Genomic DNA, 14,457 nt, shown 5'->3' with positions numbered 1-14,457 from the left:
ATGGTCACCCATTTCCCATGGAGGTCAATACCATGGAGGCAATGGAGCTGCTACTGTATTTGTGGCTGCAGAATCTGTCTTTAAAAAGAATAGCTTGAGTCTCCAACCCTCAAGTTTGTGCAAGACTTCAGCTGGACTGAGAACATACACTGAGGAACCATTGCAAATTAAGAGCACAACTTCAGTTCCAATCTCTTATGAGGAGCACTTGGTTCAGCTTTGGCTGATCGTAGTAAGAGGCTGAGACCCAAACCTATTCGAGTGGAATTGATTTAGAAAGATTCACCTGGACTGGCTCAACATTTTGCAATTAGAAAATGGTAGCCTCAGTCAAGTCCTAGTGAAATACCAAGGAAGGGTTTGGGGCTATAAAAGGGGCCAAAGCCACTTTATATGTTGACCAGGAAGCAAGGCCCACCTGGTGTCATTTGCCTTGTGGGCAAAAGTAGAGGTGGAAATCAGGAGGCTGGAGAGTGAAGGAATCATCAAACCTGTGTAGTTTGCAGAATGGGCAGCACTGGTTGTGCCAATTGTGAAGCCTGATGGCTCAGTTCGCTTTTGTGGGAATTTTATGCAAATGATAAATCACTTCTTGCAGCATAGAGGACTTGTATACAAAATTGGCAGAGGGGGCTGTCCTTTATGAAGCTGAACATAAGCCATGACTACCTACAACTACAACTGGATGAGGAGTCCCAGACGTACACTACAATTAGCATCCATAAGGGTTTATATTAAGATACAAGACTGTCATTTGGGGAATCATCAGCTTATTCCCTTTTCCAGCAGAGAATGGAGAACATTTTACAAGGGCTACCCCAGGTTGCCATTTATCTAGATGATGGGCTAATAACCAGGAAGATCAATAAAGAGCACTTGGAGATCTTGGACATAATGCCCTTCTCCCAGATGGGTGGTGCCTTGGAAGGAAAAAAGTGTGTTCTGGGTGCCCCAAGTGACTTATTTGGGTTACAGAGTTAACCAAACCGGATGACACACATCGGATGATGGAGTCCCAGGTCCCAGGTCTGCACTGGAGCTTAGGTCTTCTCGTAGGTCAGTGAATTATTATGGAAAATTCACATGTAACCTGTCCTCCGTCTTGGCACCATAACAACCCCTATTGAGAAAATTCAGCTATGGAATTGGTAGCAAGGGAGTTGCCTTTAGGGAAGTGAAAAAGTATTTAGTGTCATCTAAGGTGACAATATGATGGAAGTGAGAAGTAGTCCTGGCATGTGATGCCTCCCCTACAGTATTTCAGTGGCCCATTGGAGAAGAATGCGCAATATCGTATGCTTCCCATACTTTGGCTGATTCTGAACCCAGGTAGAGAAGGAAAGTTTGGGTGAAATGGCAGCAAGAATGCCAATCCTGGCCACACACCTCCCCTAAGACAGAGAGACAATTTAATTCCGTGGATGGGGTTGATGCTGGAACTGAGGAAATGGCACTGTATGGGTGCAAGGCAAGGTTGATGCGAGGTCAGGTCCCCTGACTTACAAAGTTTGGATAGGTGAGGTGGCCCTGAACAAACATGTGGATCACCTGAAAGCTGTTACCTTGCAATGGGGCAGGAGAAAAACATACCTGGCCCCTTAGAACAGCTCGGAGGCCTGTCAGAAACCATTGGTTCTCCTCCTCCATCTACTGTTGAGAAAACTTCAGAATCAGAGATGGATGCAGCCTTGATACCATTACTGCTAGAAGAGGACGAGCAAACCATCCCGATACACTCTGGGTGCAAGAGACAGGCAATGGTCCGGTGTGCACTACCAGTGGTCTGAGTCCGTGTCAGAGGAACCGGACCTGGTGTGAGAACGTTGTAGAAAAAGCTATAAGAGAAAGACCAGACCCCAATGCCCAGATGTGGTGGAGGGGGTGGTGGAAGGATGTACTGATTGGAACCAGGTGGACCTTGTTGACTATCAGGTCTTTCATTAGGATTGTTAACCTGAGTCAATCAGGAGGCTGTGGGTGACCAATATAAACAGGGAATTTAGGATCTCCTCAGTTCAGGAAACTGACTTCCAGTTGGCTGCTACCATCAGTGTACTGTGCACTGATGAATAAAGGGTGACTTAGTGATGGAACCCGGTCTCTGTGCTGCTATTTCTGTGTGTAGGACCGAGACAGTGCCTTTCTATATATCGGTTCTGTGTGTAGGCTCCGGGCTGAAGTTCCAAGCAACTGCATTCAACACGTGAAGCAAGTACCAATAACATCATAATTCCTTGTATTTTCTGAAATGAATTATGATTTTACAAGGGAAATTAAAAAAAGCATATGACAAAGAGAGTGGAATCTCCTCAGTTTTGAAAGATGGTCTCAAAACTAGCTGGCCACAGCCAGTGTATTGTGCACTAGTGAATAAAGGGTGATTAGATGACATGACTGAAAAAAAAACCCAGGAGAATAGAAGCTCCTCAGTTGAGGACTGACTCCAAGCTGGCTGGGGTGAAAATGTGTTGCTGGTTAAAGCACAGCAGGTTAGGCAGCATCCAAGGAACAGGAGATTCGACGTTTCGGGCCAGAGCCCTTCATCAGGAAAGATGAAGCTGGCTGGCCACAGTCATGTACTACACACTAGTAAATAAAGAATGACTTGGTAATGAGGGAAGAAATATATAATTAGAGAATTTGGAATTTCCTCAGTTCAGGGGCTGACTCCCAGATGGCTGGCCACAGCCAGTGTATTATGCACAAATAAATAATGGGTGACTTGATGATGGGATACTGGTCTCTGTTCAATTAATTTACAGACAGCAATTGGATAGTGACACTTTCTGACATGGATGTCATGGCGATACCTGGTGGCTCCATCTCACCACTTGCTACTTCAGGCTTCTATCGAGGACAGCAATCCATACCACTTCTCAATGGCCCTGGCAAATGCCATGATGCCTTTAACCTCGACATTCATGTTCCTGCTTTGTTTCAAGGGTTCAATGTCTTACAAGAATGTTCACTGGGAGACAGGGTCTACCCTGTGTAACCATGGAATTATCTCTATTATGCAACCCTAACTGAGGGTGAGTGTATGTACAATGTACTTCATTTTTCAACCAGGGCCATTTTGGAACAGAACATAGGCCTCCTGAAGCTCACGTTTCAATGTCTGGATCAGTCTGAGGGATACTTGCAGTACACTCCAGACAGGGAGTGTCCCAGCATGGCATGTTCTGCACAACTGGAGCAGGCAAAGAGAGGGTATAATGAATATTGAAGTACTGGGAAAACAATAGTAACCTTCGAAGGGAGGAAGTGAGGGTAATGAGTAGGAGGAATATCGCCTTCAGCATGATAGAGCAATGCAGCATCAGTCACAAGTCAAATAGCACTTAATTGATACCCAGTTCCAGTAGATGTAAACTGGGTGCAGAGATCATGCATTAGCTGTAAGTATATTGTTGCTTGACAGGCAAGCAGTTCTGTTTGTCTCCGAAGCAATTACAGTTTATTCTGGGAAAATTCAGCAGGTCTGGCAGCATCTCTGGGGAGAAAGCAGAGCTCACGTTTCGGGTCTAGTGCCCTCCTTCATAAAGTCGTAGAAGTGTACAGCATGGTAACAGACCTTTTGATCCAACTCGTCCATGCCGACCAGATATCTCAACCCAATCTAGTCCCACCTGCCAGCACCCGGCCCATATCCCTCCAAACCCTTCCGACTCAGATACCCATCCAGATACCTTTTAACTGTTGCACTTGTACCAGCCTCCACCACTTTCTCTGGAAGCTCATTTCATACATATAACACCCTCTGAGTGAAATAGTTGTCCTTTAGGTCTCTTTTATAGCTTTCCACTCTCACCCTAAACCAAGCCCTCTAGTTCTGGACAATACAGTTATTCAGAAAAATTCTACAGAAACGTCACTGGATCTGAAACATTAACTTTGCTTTCTCTCCACAGATGCTGCCAGTCTTGCTGAAATTTTCCAGCAACTTCAGTTTTTATTTAAGATTTTCAGAGCACAGTTTGATTCTTTTGTGTTTTCTTCTGTTTGTTTTTAATTTACTTTTTGCTGTTGTTCAAGAAATGTTCACATTTTCAACTGCTTTATGGCTTTCCAGAAAGTGATGTACCAACACTGAACACTGAGAAAATGTTATGCTGTGTTGGGCGTTAGGAAAAGATTAGCACTTCGTTGTATAGGGTTCTAAGCTGACAAGAACAGGCAGACTGTGTAGTTTGATTCTTGTAGTTGCAGTTGCAATGACAGTCCTTCAGATAGGGATGATGTAAAATAGCAATACAATTATGAACATGAATTTATATTTGTAGTCAACTGTCACCTCCATGCCATTACAATATTTTCCTTCCCATTCCCCTTCCACTACATGCCACTGTGAAGGGCAGTTTCTGGCTGGCAGTGCTTGACCTGGAGCATGGCTGGGTTTTAAAATATGGTGCTGGCACCAAAAATCTCAGACAGCTTCAGCAGTAGTGAGTATTTCCATCATTCATAAGTCCATGATAGTGTGAGGAGGGCGCAATAGAGATATGGTGCATACATACTGAGGTGAGCAGCATAAAACAGAGCAAGTCTTCATGAAATCCCTGAAATTAAAAACTGGCCAATTCTGGAAACAATTGAGCACACCAGTTTGCAATTTTATCCAGTGTTAAAGAGGCCTGCTTGAAAAAAAACCAATATATTTGAATTAACTGACTGAAACCTCTAACTAAACTTTTAAAATGACTAAAGCCGCATTCCAGTGACTTGAGGTCACAGTCAAAAATCACTGCATACTTGTATCATTGTAACCTCTAACATTCCAATACCACTGAAATGGAGACAATCTGTCTCAAAGCCATGTCATGAACAATTGCCCTTGCAGGAGTATGAACTGAGAACATTTCTACACCATTCACAATCCATCAGGTCAATTGCCTGGTGTGTAGAATGGAGTGAGTGGAGACAATCCATTAGACTTAATCATTTGGACAATGGGGTGTTGGCTATGAAAAGAATGTGTCCAGTTGTAATCTCTCATGTAAGATATGCAACTGGAATACAATAGCCATGACTAAATTTGGATCGCTGGCCGGTTGCAGAGTGAATGTCATGTAGCAAGCCGAATATTCCTATGTATGTTTGAGCAATTGCTTTCTCTACAGATTAGGACAAACAACTGAGACACTGAAAGAGCAATATCCCGGGGGGAGGGGTGGGGGGCTTCCCTCTCTTTCTTTCTCCACAAACAGCTTACAAGTTTTGAACCCTGTCGGTTGATTTTGACATCCCAATGCAATAGACAGAGATTTTCAAAATAATTCAACCTAGTAGCTACTATCATCAGATGAACAGGTAAATCATTTGGCTGCATCTTTCACATACCCCAACTTTGAAAGTGGTGAAACCAGCAACTTCAGCCTTCCTGATGAAGGGCTTTTGCCCAAAATGTTGATTTTCCTGCTCCTCAGATGATGCCTGACCTGCTGTTCTTTTCCAGCACCACTCTAATCTTGACTCTAATCTCCAGCATCTGCAGTAGCCATTTCTGCCTAACTTTAGCTTGTAGTGTGTGAAGTCACTAAACTTGAAGAGTTACGTAACTTTAAGTTTACTGCATTATAAATTGGCTAAACTATCATGCTACTCTATAATACAATTGTCTGAGTGTGAACTTCAAGTGTATGCCTGCGAAGGTCAAGGTGCTTTCATATTTATTTTATTTAAACTGTGTTAAGTACAAGAAAAGCTATTCTCTTCTTTCGAACTCCAGAAAACCTGCCTTTGTATTATCTAACCAAAGTATCCAAAGTCACTGAATTGGAAAGTTGCTCTTTTGATTTTAAAAAGTCTGTTGCAGTCAAACAAACAAGTGAGGAACCATTCGATTCCTACTCATTTGCTCCTAACACTGATCATGTCTATATGTACCTCTTAATCTTTGGAGGTCAACTCTGTTCAACTCACTGTTCGCCTTCTCAATACTGATAGAAAGCCACCTAGTTGTAGTCAATTACCATAAGGTGGAAAGCACAGAATGTGCCTAGGAGCACAGAATTAAATATCTTTAGCAACAACCCAGGCATCATATAATTTCTGTCAACCATGCGAAGTACTGCAAAGTGATCTGGTGTCCTAACTTGGAAAAGATCCATCAGACTCATTAAGCAACAGCCAGTACAGTCAAATGTATTAGGCAGTATGCAGCTCCCCATTAACAATCACTTCTCTATTTGTACTTAGTGCAAATTGATAGTTAATTATATGCTGCAAACTCATATTCACTGAGAAATGATTTGAAATTTCCATGAATCTGAGCTGAACTCAGCCTCAGGTCATGGAGTTGAAATGACACATTAATATCACTTCACTAAAAGGCTACATTTGACGTGAAGCTCACCATCTAGTTGTCCATCTCAAAAAAAATTTCCAAACTTACCTTTCACTGTGAAGTCTGAATTCCACCAACTGCAAAGATTGAACTCCACCAGAAATCTGATAAAAGTTAAAAATGAACTTTGTTAGGACATGTATACATTATACCTCTAAGGTATTCCTTTAATGGTCCAAAGCTACTGAGATCAGTTTACCAGTTTTCTTATTTTTATCCTGCAATGCAGTGATGTGACGTGCTGAGAGTTAGTTAGATTTTGTTTGATCTCTTCAAAATATAATGTGTTTGAAATTACATAAATCTGGTTATCTTAATTCTGAAAAATGTTATTCTGTCCAAATTCGAATAACCATATCCATTGAGAATAATCTCTGCATATTGAGCAGCCAGAACAATAACAATAAATTAGCTAAAACAGAAATGGTTATCATTGGAAGATAAATGCATTTATTTCTGAATCTGTGACATGATGGTGTAGTATAGCATAAAATAAGGCAGAATAATATGAGGAGGAAAATGCAACACCCTAAATACTTCAGAAAATCATCATCGCTGAGGTGAATTCACTTATTTTTTCAAAGATGTTATCAAGTGTGAATTCAAAGTTAAACATATTATTGAATCAAATGTTTAGCATCCTCTATAAACCAAAAGTGTACTCATATTTTAATCTTCTGAATAATATTTGCCGTATACAAAGCTTGATGAAGTAAACGAACACTGCTGAGTGGAGAAAGCATGCGTATGTTGGCAGAGAACAGGTAATGTGTCTAATTTTCAACCATTGTCCTAAAGTACTGATTATCAATACAAAACAGGGTGTTAAATACTGCTAGGGAAAGGCTGAGTGGTAATCAAATCATGTATCCTTTCAAAAGACTTAAAAATTCTCTGTCTACATCTGTTAAGATTTATTACTTTAATTTTCTCAGACAACCTGGGCTGAATTTTTATCCCAAGGAGGAGGCAGATATCATGCTGGAAAAATCATAGCTCTGAGCAGCATGCCAGTTTCCTGATGCAATCACCTCCTAGCAATTTTGATGAAATCGCCTTCTCGCGGGTAGTGGCAATAGCCTGAAAGCAGCGGATTATCAACTGAGGCACCAAATAAGCCATTGAGGGCTCTTCGCTTGGAGGTGATACATGCTGGATCTGCAGAGCTACCATGGAAATACGAAACAGAACAGGACAGCACAGGAACAATGCTGTGCAGAACATGACACCAAATTGAACTAATTCTTTCTGCCTGCCCTTAGATGAAGCAACTGAAAGTCATTTGGAGAAACAGGAGTAATTCATGACCCCATAAAAAGAATGAAATATGCAGACGGAGCTCCTATATTATCCTATGGTGTTTATTGCATGAGCAGAGCTGAAACTGAAGACACTGGGGCAGTGTTCCTGCAGGGCTTAGTGGGGGACGTCAGGCAGTCCAGGAAGCAGTTTCTTTGCAGCTTGGTGAAATTAGGTCATTCTTAGGATGGGGCTCAGCTCCTGTGAAGTGATGACACATAGTATTGGAAATAGCTGCATTAGCAACAGAAGCAGCCAATTGGTGCAGAGAGAGACATGGAGATGATGTCCAATAGGCAGCGAGGTGAAATGCAGGAAATGGCTGGTGTAACTCAATGAAGGTTTTCTCCGGTGGTGGTCTAATGCTCACTTTTGCATAACGTAGTCCTCCAGAAATCTTGATAATGATGCGAAGGAGTGCTACACATCTTCACAGGAGATGGACAAAAATTACATGGTAGAGTGTATGATCCAACATTTCAAAGATGCCCTTGATGTGTCAGGATGGGAAGAAAATTTGGGCCACTCAAATACAGTCACAATTTACAAGAGGATCCTTCGTCCTGGATACCAATTGTACCTGTACCACACTTGCCCAGAAGGACCCAACACTGAGCCAGCTCTTGTTTCCTCATGATGCTTGGAAATATTTTGCTGCAGATACATACTAAAAACTGACACTATAAGCCCTCAAAACAGTGAGAACATAAAGGCTGCAATGATCAGCCATTTCATTGCACTGATACATAGTCAGTTAAGAAAGCACTGAAAAATTTGCCCAGGTGAAACCCATGTAAGACTACTAACGTTGTGCCATATGTGCTCCCTCCATGATATCACATGGAATTGTAGGCAGCTATGCTGTTTATTTGTGTTTGCATGCAACTGAGATACCCAATTATGTAATTATCATTTTCCATATGTTAACATAGCTTACATATACCACAGTGAGTCAAGTTCGTGTTGAATCAGTTATCTGCAAATTTATTAATAACCACTATGCACATTCATATGACAAGTCAGACTTATATATGCAGTCATGGTTATATGCTTACTTAGATTACACATATAATTGACTGGTTGCCTGCTTGCTTGCTTAACCCCTGAATGAATGAACAGAAAGTAAGATCAGAAGTGCCACGTGTTGTGATGCCATCTAACTGACTTGAAGCTACAATGCCTTTCTAAGTACTGTACAATAATACAACACCCATAGTGTCCATTTTAAGCATTGTATTGCCGGGGTTGGGGGGGGAACAGCATTGCCATAGGTTGTCACACCTTTGTCAATGCAAGTGCAGCTTTAGTCATGGGGGCTTGTTGTTTAGAAGGTGTCTCATAGAAGCTAACTGGTGGCTAATGGTGAAGGTACCAATGTGAGTGGTGTTCCTGCCTGATGTAACTCTTTCATGGCACGTTAACAACAGCAATTGGTGTATACTGTATCTGGTTGCTGTGCAACTGCGTGCAAATTTGAATCATCAGTGCAAGTGACCAGTCAATGCTACAGAGTATACATCTGGATGTATGATGCTCCTGCTTCACATATAAGGCTATTCTTCCATTTGATGAGCAGAAATGCTCTCATGCCCGAGAGATTACATCCCTTCACTGTCTGCTGAAGACTCTGCACAGCCTCTGGGAGCTCTATCTTTTGGGTGCAGACCTCCCAACATTCTCATACATTCTCCAGGCTTGCAAAGACCAGTAATTCTTTGCATCTCCATTCAGCCAAACTGGGCTGTCTCTGTCCTCCATTTACTGAAGGGACTTTCCGCTGCTGCTTCTGCCTTCATCACCAAATCTTGTTTACATATGAAGTGTTGGTCACCTTGTACTAACCATGCTAAACTTGCATGAGACCCCACTGAGGTGAAAGTATCTCTGTTGAAGGATGGCTGTGTTTGACAGCTGTGATAATGCATTTTCCTCTTTTGAAGTGGCTGCTGATGCCATGGCAGTTGGCTGAAGCTTCCCGTCCACCATTGGCATTGCAGAAAACATAACACATGGTTTAGGAAAGCTGTCCTCCACCAGGGTTGCAACATCCCATCACAAATAATGCACTGGCGTGGACAGCATAAAGGAAGATGGAGCTATCTTCCCATACCTCAGTCATTAAGGTCCATGGTCATTCCTCCCAACCATCACTAATTAAAACCGTTAGGTGGTCAATGAATAGCTGTTTAAGGATGTGTACTCAGCACCAGCCTGATTATCTGCTTTTCTGACAGGCATGAATCATGGCTGCCTTCCTGACTGGGAAAACTGGGTTCAGCTGAAATCCTCATCTCCGATCTGCCTAACCTCCTCTTCCTATGATCCCTCTCCTGCAAGCCATCCTCTACCAAAACAAAAGCAATCGGTTTTCTGGTCCCAGTCGACAGCGCTGTTGTTTAATCAGGAGCTCAGGATATCAGTGGGGCACTGTGGCACACTGCTAACCTCCGATTGACCTTCAACTTTAGTTAGAGTGCAACTTCTCTGCTGCAGGACCTGTCTGTCTGAAGGTTCTCCGGTCATCACTTAAGCTCCAAAAGGGTATGGAATTTTTGAAGAAGAGCTTTGCAGAGAATTGCAGCTTGGAGCAACCTATTTTTCACCACATGATTGACGACCTTTTGACCATCTGATGTTTTCCGACTTAATAAATTGTCGGCAGGTTTTCAATAGAAATGATCCAAGGTGGGAATGATTAAAGACACTTGATTGTAGAAAGCATTTTGGCAACTCAGTACTTCAAATAATGTATCCACCTGGGATCATTTCAGTTGGGAAGGCTGCCCACAATGAATACATCTGGTTAACAAAAATGGCAAAGTGTCACTGTCTATGTGTTTAAAAAAATGCAGTGATATTATGGAATCCTTTGATAGAGTTGCATGCAATTTACAACAGTAAAAAAAAACAATGACTTTGAGTAAATTGTGTGAAACTGATTACAGATTAATAACAACAATGTTTAATTTCATGTATCAACCATTTGAAATGCCTTTTGACTTGAATCATGGGTAACATAACTAAAATGAAAGATCTATCATTGGATTTTGAAGATGTTGACTGAATGTCTTATTGTTTAGAATCACAGAATGATACAGCACAGGAAGAGGCAATTTAGCCTATAATGGCAGCTTTGTCTTGGATAGTATAAATTTTTTGAGTGTTCTTAGAGCTGCACTCATCCATTTGATTGACACCACATCCACATGCATTTGATGACTCCACCACTAATGCTTAGTAGCAGCTATATGTGCTATATATAAGATGCACTGCAGAAATTCATTGAGGCTCCTTAGACAGGAGATTTCAAATCCTTTACCACTATGAACTAGAAAGACAAGGCCAACAGACACATGGGAACACTGCTAACTTTAAGTTCCCCTCCAAGCCACTCACAATTGTTACTTGGAAGTATATCGCCATTCCTTTGGCATCACTGGCCAAAATCTTTCAAAGCCCTCCTTAGCAGTATTGTGGCATACCTATGCCAAATAGATAGTAATGGTTCAAGAAGGCAGCTCATCACTACCCACTCAAGAGCAATGAATGATGGGTAATAAATGCCTGCAAAGCCATGAAGGAATGACAGAATTGGTAAGAGTGGAGTAGAAGTTCTGCTTTTACACTGGGAATACCTTCTATCATGTTGGTTAGCATAATCATCGTGCTAAATGGGATCGACCTCATATAGATCTAGCAAATCAAGACGAGGCATCCACAAGGTGCTGTGGGCCATCAAAAGCAGCACAACTGCAGTCTAGCACAATCTGTAACCTCATGGTTTCATAAATATCCCCTTCCTCAATGGAGGAAGACCCTAACACGTCAGTAGAAAAGATAAGGCTGAAGCATTCGCAGACGACTTCAGTCATCAATGCTGAGTGGATGATCCATCTCAGTCTCCTCCAACAGTCCCCAAAATCACAGATACCAGCTGTCAGCCAATTCAATACACTCCCCACGGTATCAAGAAATGGATAGAGGCACTGGATGCTGCAAAGGCTATGGGCCCTGACACCATTCCAGCAATAGTACTGAAGATTTGCACTCAAGAACTTGCTGCTCCCCTAGCCAAGCTATCTCAGTACAGTTACAACGTGGGCGGCACGGTGGCACAGTGGTTAGCACTGCTGCCTCACAGCACCTGAGACCCGGGTTCAATTCCCGACTCAGGTGACTGACTGTGTGGAGTTTGCACGTTCTCCCCGCGTCTGCGTGGGTTTCCTCCGGGTGCTCCGGTTTCCTCCCACAGTCCAAAGATGTGCGGGTCAGGTGAATTGGCCATGCTAAATTGCCCGTAGTGTTAGGTAAGGGGTAAATGTAGGGGTATGGGTGGGTTTCGCTTCGGCGGGTCGGTGTGGACTTGTTGGGCCGAAGGGCCTGTTTCCACACTGTAAGTCTAATCTAATCTAATCAACATTGGCATCTACTCAACAATGTAGAAAATTGACCAGGTATGTCCCCTCCATAAAAAGCAGGACAAACCCAACCCAGCCAATTACTGCCCCATCAGTTTACTCTTGATCATCAGTAAAATGATGGAAAGTGTCATCAACAATGCTATTAAGCAATATGCTGCACAATGATGCCCAGTTTTGGTTCCACCAGAACTACTCAGCTCCTGACCCCATTGCAGTCTTTGTTCAAACATAGACAAAAGAGCTGAACTGCAGAAATGAGGTTAGAGTGACAGCTGTTGACATCAAGGCTGCATTTGACTGAGTTTGGTGTCAAGAAGCCCTTGCAAAACTAGAATCAATGGAGTATCAGGAGAAACTTGTTGCTGTTTGGAATCAGACCTGGCACATAGGTCACAGTTGTGATTGTTGGAGGTCAGTCATGTCAGCTCCAGGACATCTCTGCAGTAGTTCCTTATTGCAGTGCCCTAGGCCCAATCACCTTCAGCTATTTCATCAATATCCTTCCTTCCTTCATAAGATCAGAAGTGGGGATGTTTGCTGATAATTGCACAACCTGTTCAGCATCATTCATAATTTCTCAGATACTGAAGCAGTCTATGTTCAAGTGCAACAAGATCTGAACAACATCAAGGCTTGGTCTGGCAAGTAGAAAATTTCATTCTACATAAACACCATGCAATGATTATCATCATAAGAGGTAATCTAACCACCACACCTTGACATTCAATGGTGTCACCAGCACTGATTCTACCACTATCAACATCTTGGTGAGGGGAATTGCCATTGACCAGAAACTCAAAGTACTCACCACATAAACACAAGATCAGTTCAGAGGCTAGGAAAACTACAATGAGTAACTCATCTCCTGACACCCTAAGGCATGTAGGAGAAAGTGAGGACTGCAGATGCTGGAGATCAGAGCTTAAAAATGTGTTGCTGGAAAAGCGCAGCAGGTCAGGCAGCATCAAAGGAACAGGAGAATCGACGTTTTGGGCATAAGCCCTTCTTCAGGAATAATTTCAGGAATGATTCCTGAAGAAGGGCTTATGCCCGAAACGTCGATTCTCCTGTTCCTTTGCTGCTGCCTGACCTGCTGCGCTTTTCCAGCAACACATTTTTAAACCCTAAGGCATGTCCATCATTGATAAGGCATACGTCAGGAATATGATGGAATCCACTTGCCTGAATAGATGTAGATCCAATAACACTTAAGAAGCTTGACACCATCCAGCACAAAGCAGCTCGCTCTGTTGGCACATCTGCAAATATCCACTCCCTCCCACTGATGTTCAGTAGCAGCAAGGTGCCTTATTTACAAGATGCACTGCAGACATTCACCAAAGATCATTAGACTGCATCTTCCAAACCCATGACCACTCCCATCTAGAAAGGCAAGGGCAGCAGATATGTAGGAACGCTACCACCTGCAGATTTTCCTCAAAGCCAAATCACCATTCTGCCTTGGAAATATATCCTCAATCTTCCACTGTTGCTGAGTCAAAATCTTGGAATTTCTTCCCTAGGGGCATTGTTAGTCTACCTACAGCACACAGTCTGCAGTGGTTCAAGAAGGCAGTTCAGCACAATGTTCTCAAGGGCTACTAGGGATGGGAAATAAATATTGGCCAGCCAGTGACACACACATGCCATGAGAAAATAAGAAAAGAACAATAAAAGATTAGTATTAATTACTTTTCCTTTTACGTAGAAAGTTATGGGCTTAGACTGGCTTGAATAAAAAATAATTTTTTTCTTTATTCTTCATTGATATGTGGGATTGCTGGCAACAGCAGTTTTTATTGCCAATGTGTAATCGCCTTTAAACTGAGTGGCTTGTGTCAGAGGGCAATTAAGCTACAACTACGTTGTTGTGGGTCTGGAGTCATGTCTACTTCAGACCAGGTAGAAATGGCAGACTTCACTGTTATTAGTGAACCAGATGGGCTTTTACAAATATTGATCCTTGTTTCATGGTGACCATCACTGACACTAGCTTTTCATTCCAGATTTACTTATTGAATTCAAAATCTGAAATGTGGGGAAGCCTTTCTTGATGCGGGGAGCAACAATTTGCATTTTCCAACAGAATTCTAGGGAGGAAATTCTTACTGAGGAGCAGCCACTTCCTATTAATGGGGATTATTGCATTACAGCTCATCCATTAACATGCAACCTCGCCTCACTAATACATAGGTTCATATCATGCTACAAGCCAGTTAAAATCTTGACACTGAGAATTCCTGACATGAAATTCTGAGTGCATGCCTAGCAACTGCAGCTTGCTACTTGCTCTTTCGGATCTCCTTCTTGGACACCTGACACCAATGGCTCAGGTCATGCTCCATAGGTACTTCTGGAATGTAATGCTTCATTTTGGGGCACATCACCATT

At 42.4% G+C, this 14,457-nt stretch overlaps 1 protein-coding gene across 3 annotated transcripts in view; it reads right to left on the bottom strand.

Moving 5' to 3' along the window:
* cacna2d3a (calcium channel, voltage-dependent, alpha 2/delta subunit 3a) overlaps window positions 1-14,457 on the bottom strand; it is a 953,890-nt gene that overhangs the window by 106,193 nt on the left and 833,240 nt on the right. For all 3 annotated transcript variants that reach the window (XM_060835584.1, XM_060835582.1, XM_060835583.1), the window contains one exon: window positions 6,395-6,450. In XM_060835584.1, the coding sequence (XP_060691567.1) occupies window positions 6,395-6,450 (56 nt within the window). The remainder of the gene's footprint in view (window positions 1-6,394; window positions 6,451-14,457) is intronic.

This window comes from Hemiscyllium ocellatum, chromosome 14 (genome assembly GCF_020745735.1).
Source record: "Hemiscyllium ocellatum isolate sHemOce1 chromosome 14, sHemOce1.pat.X.cur, whole genome shotgun sequence".
Taxonomy (NCBI): Eukaryota; Metazoa; Chordata; class Chondrichthyes; order Orectolobiformes; family Hemiscylliidae; genus Hemiscyllium; species Hemiscyllium ocellatum.
The sequence above is the reverse complement of the archived record's forward strand: the minus strand, read 5'-3'. Positions and strand labels throughout refer to the sequence as shown.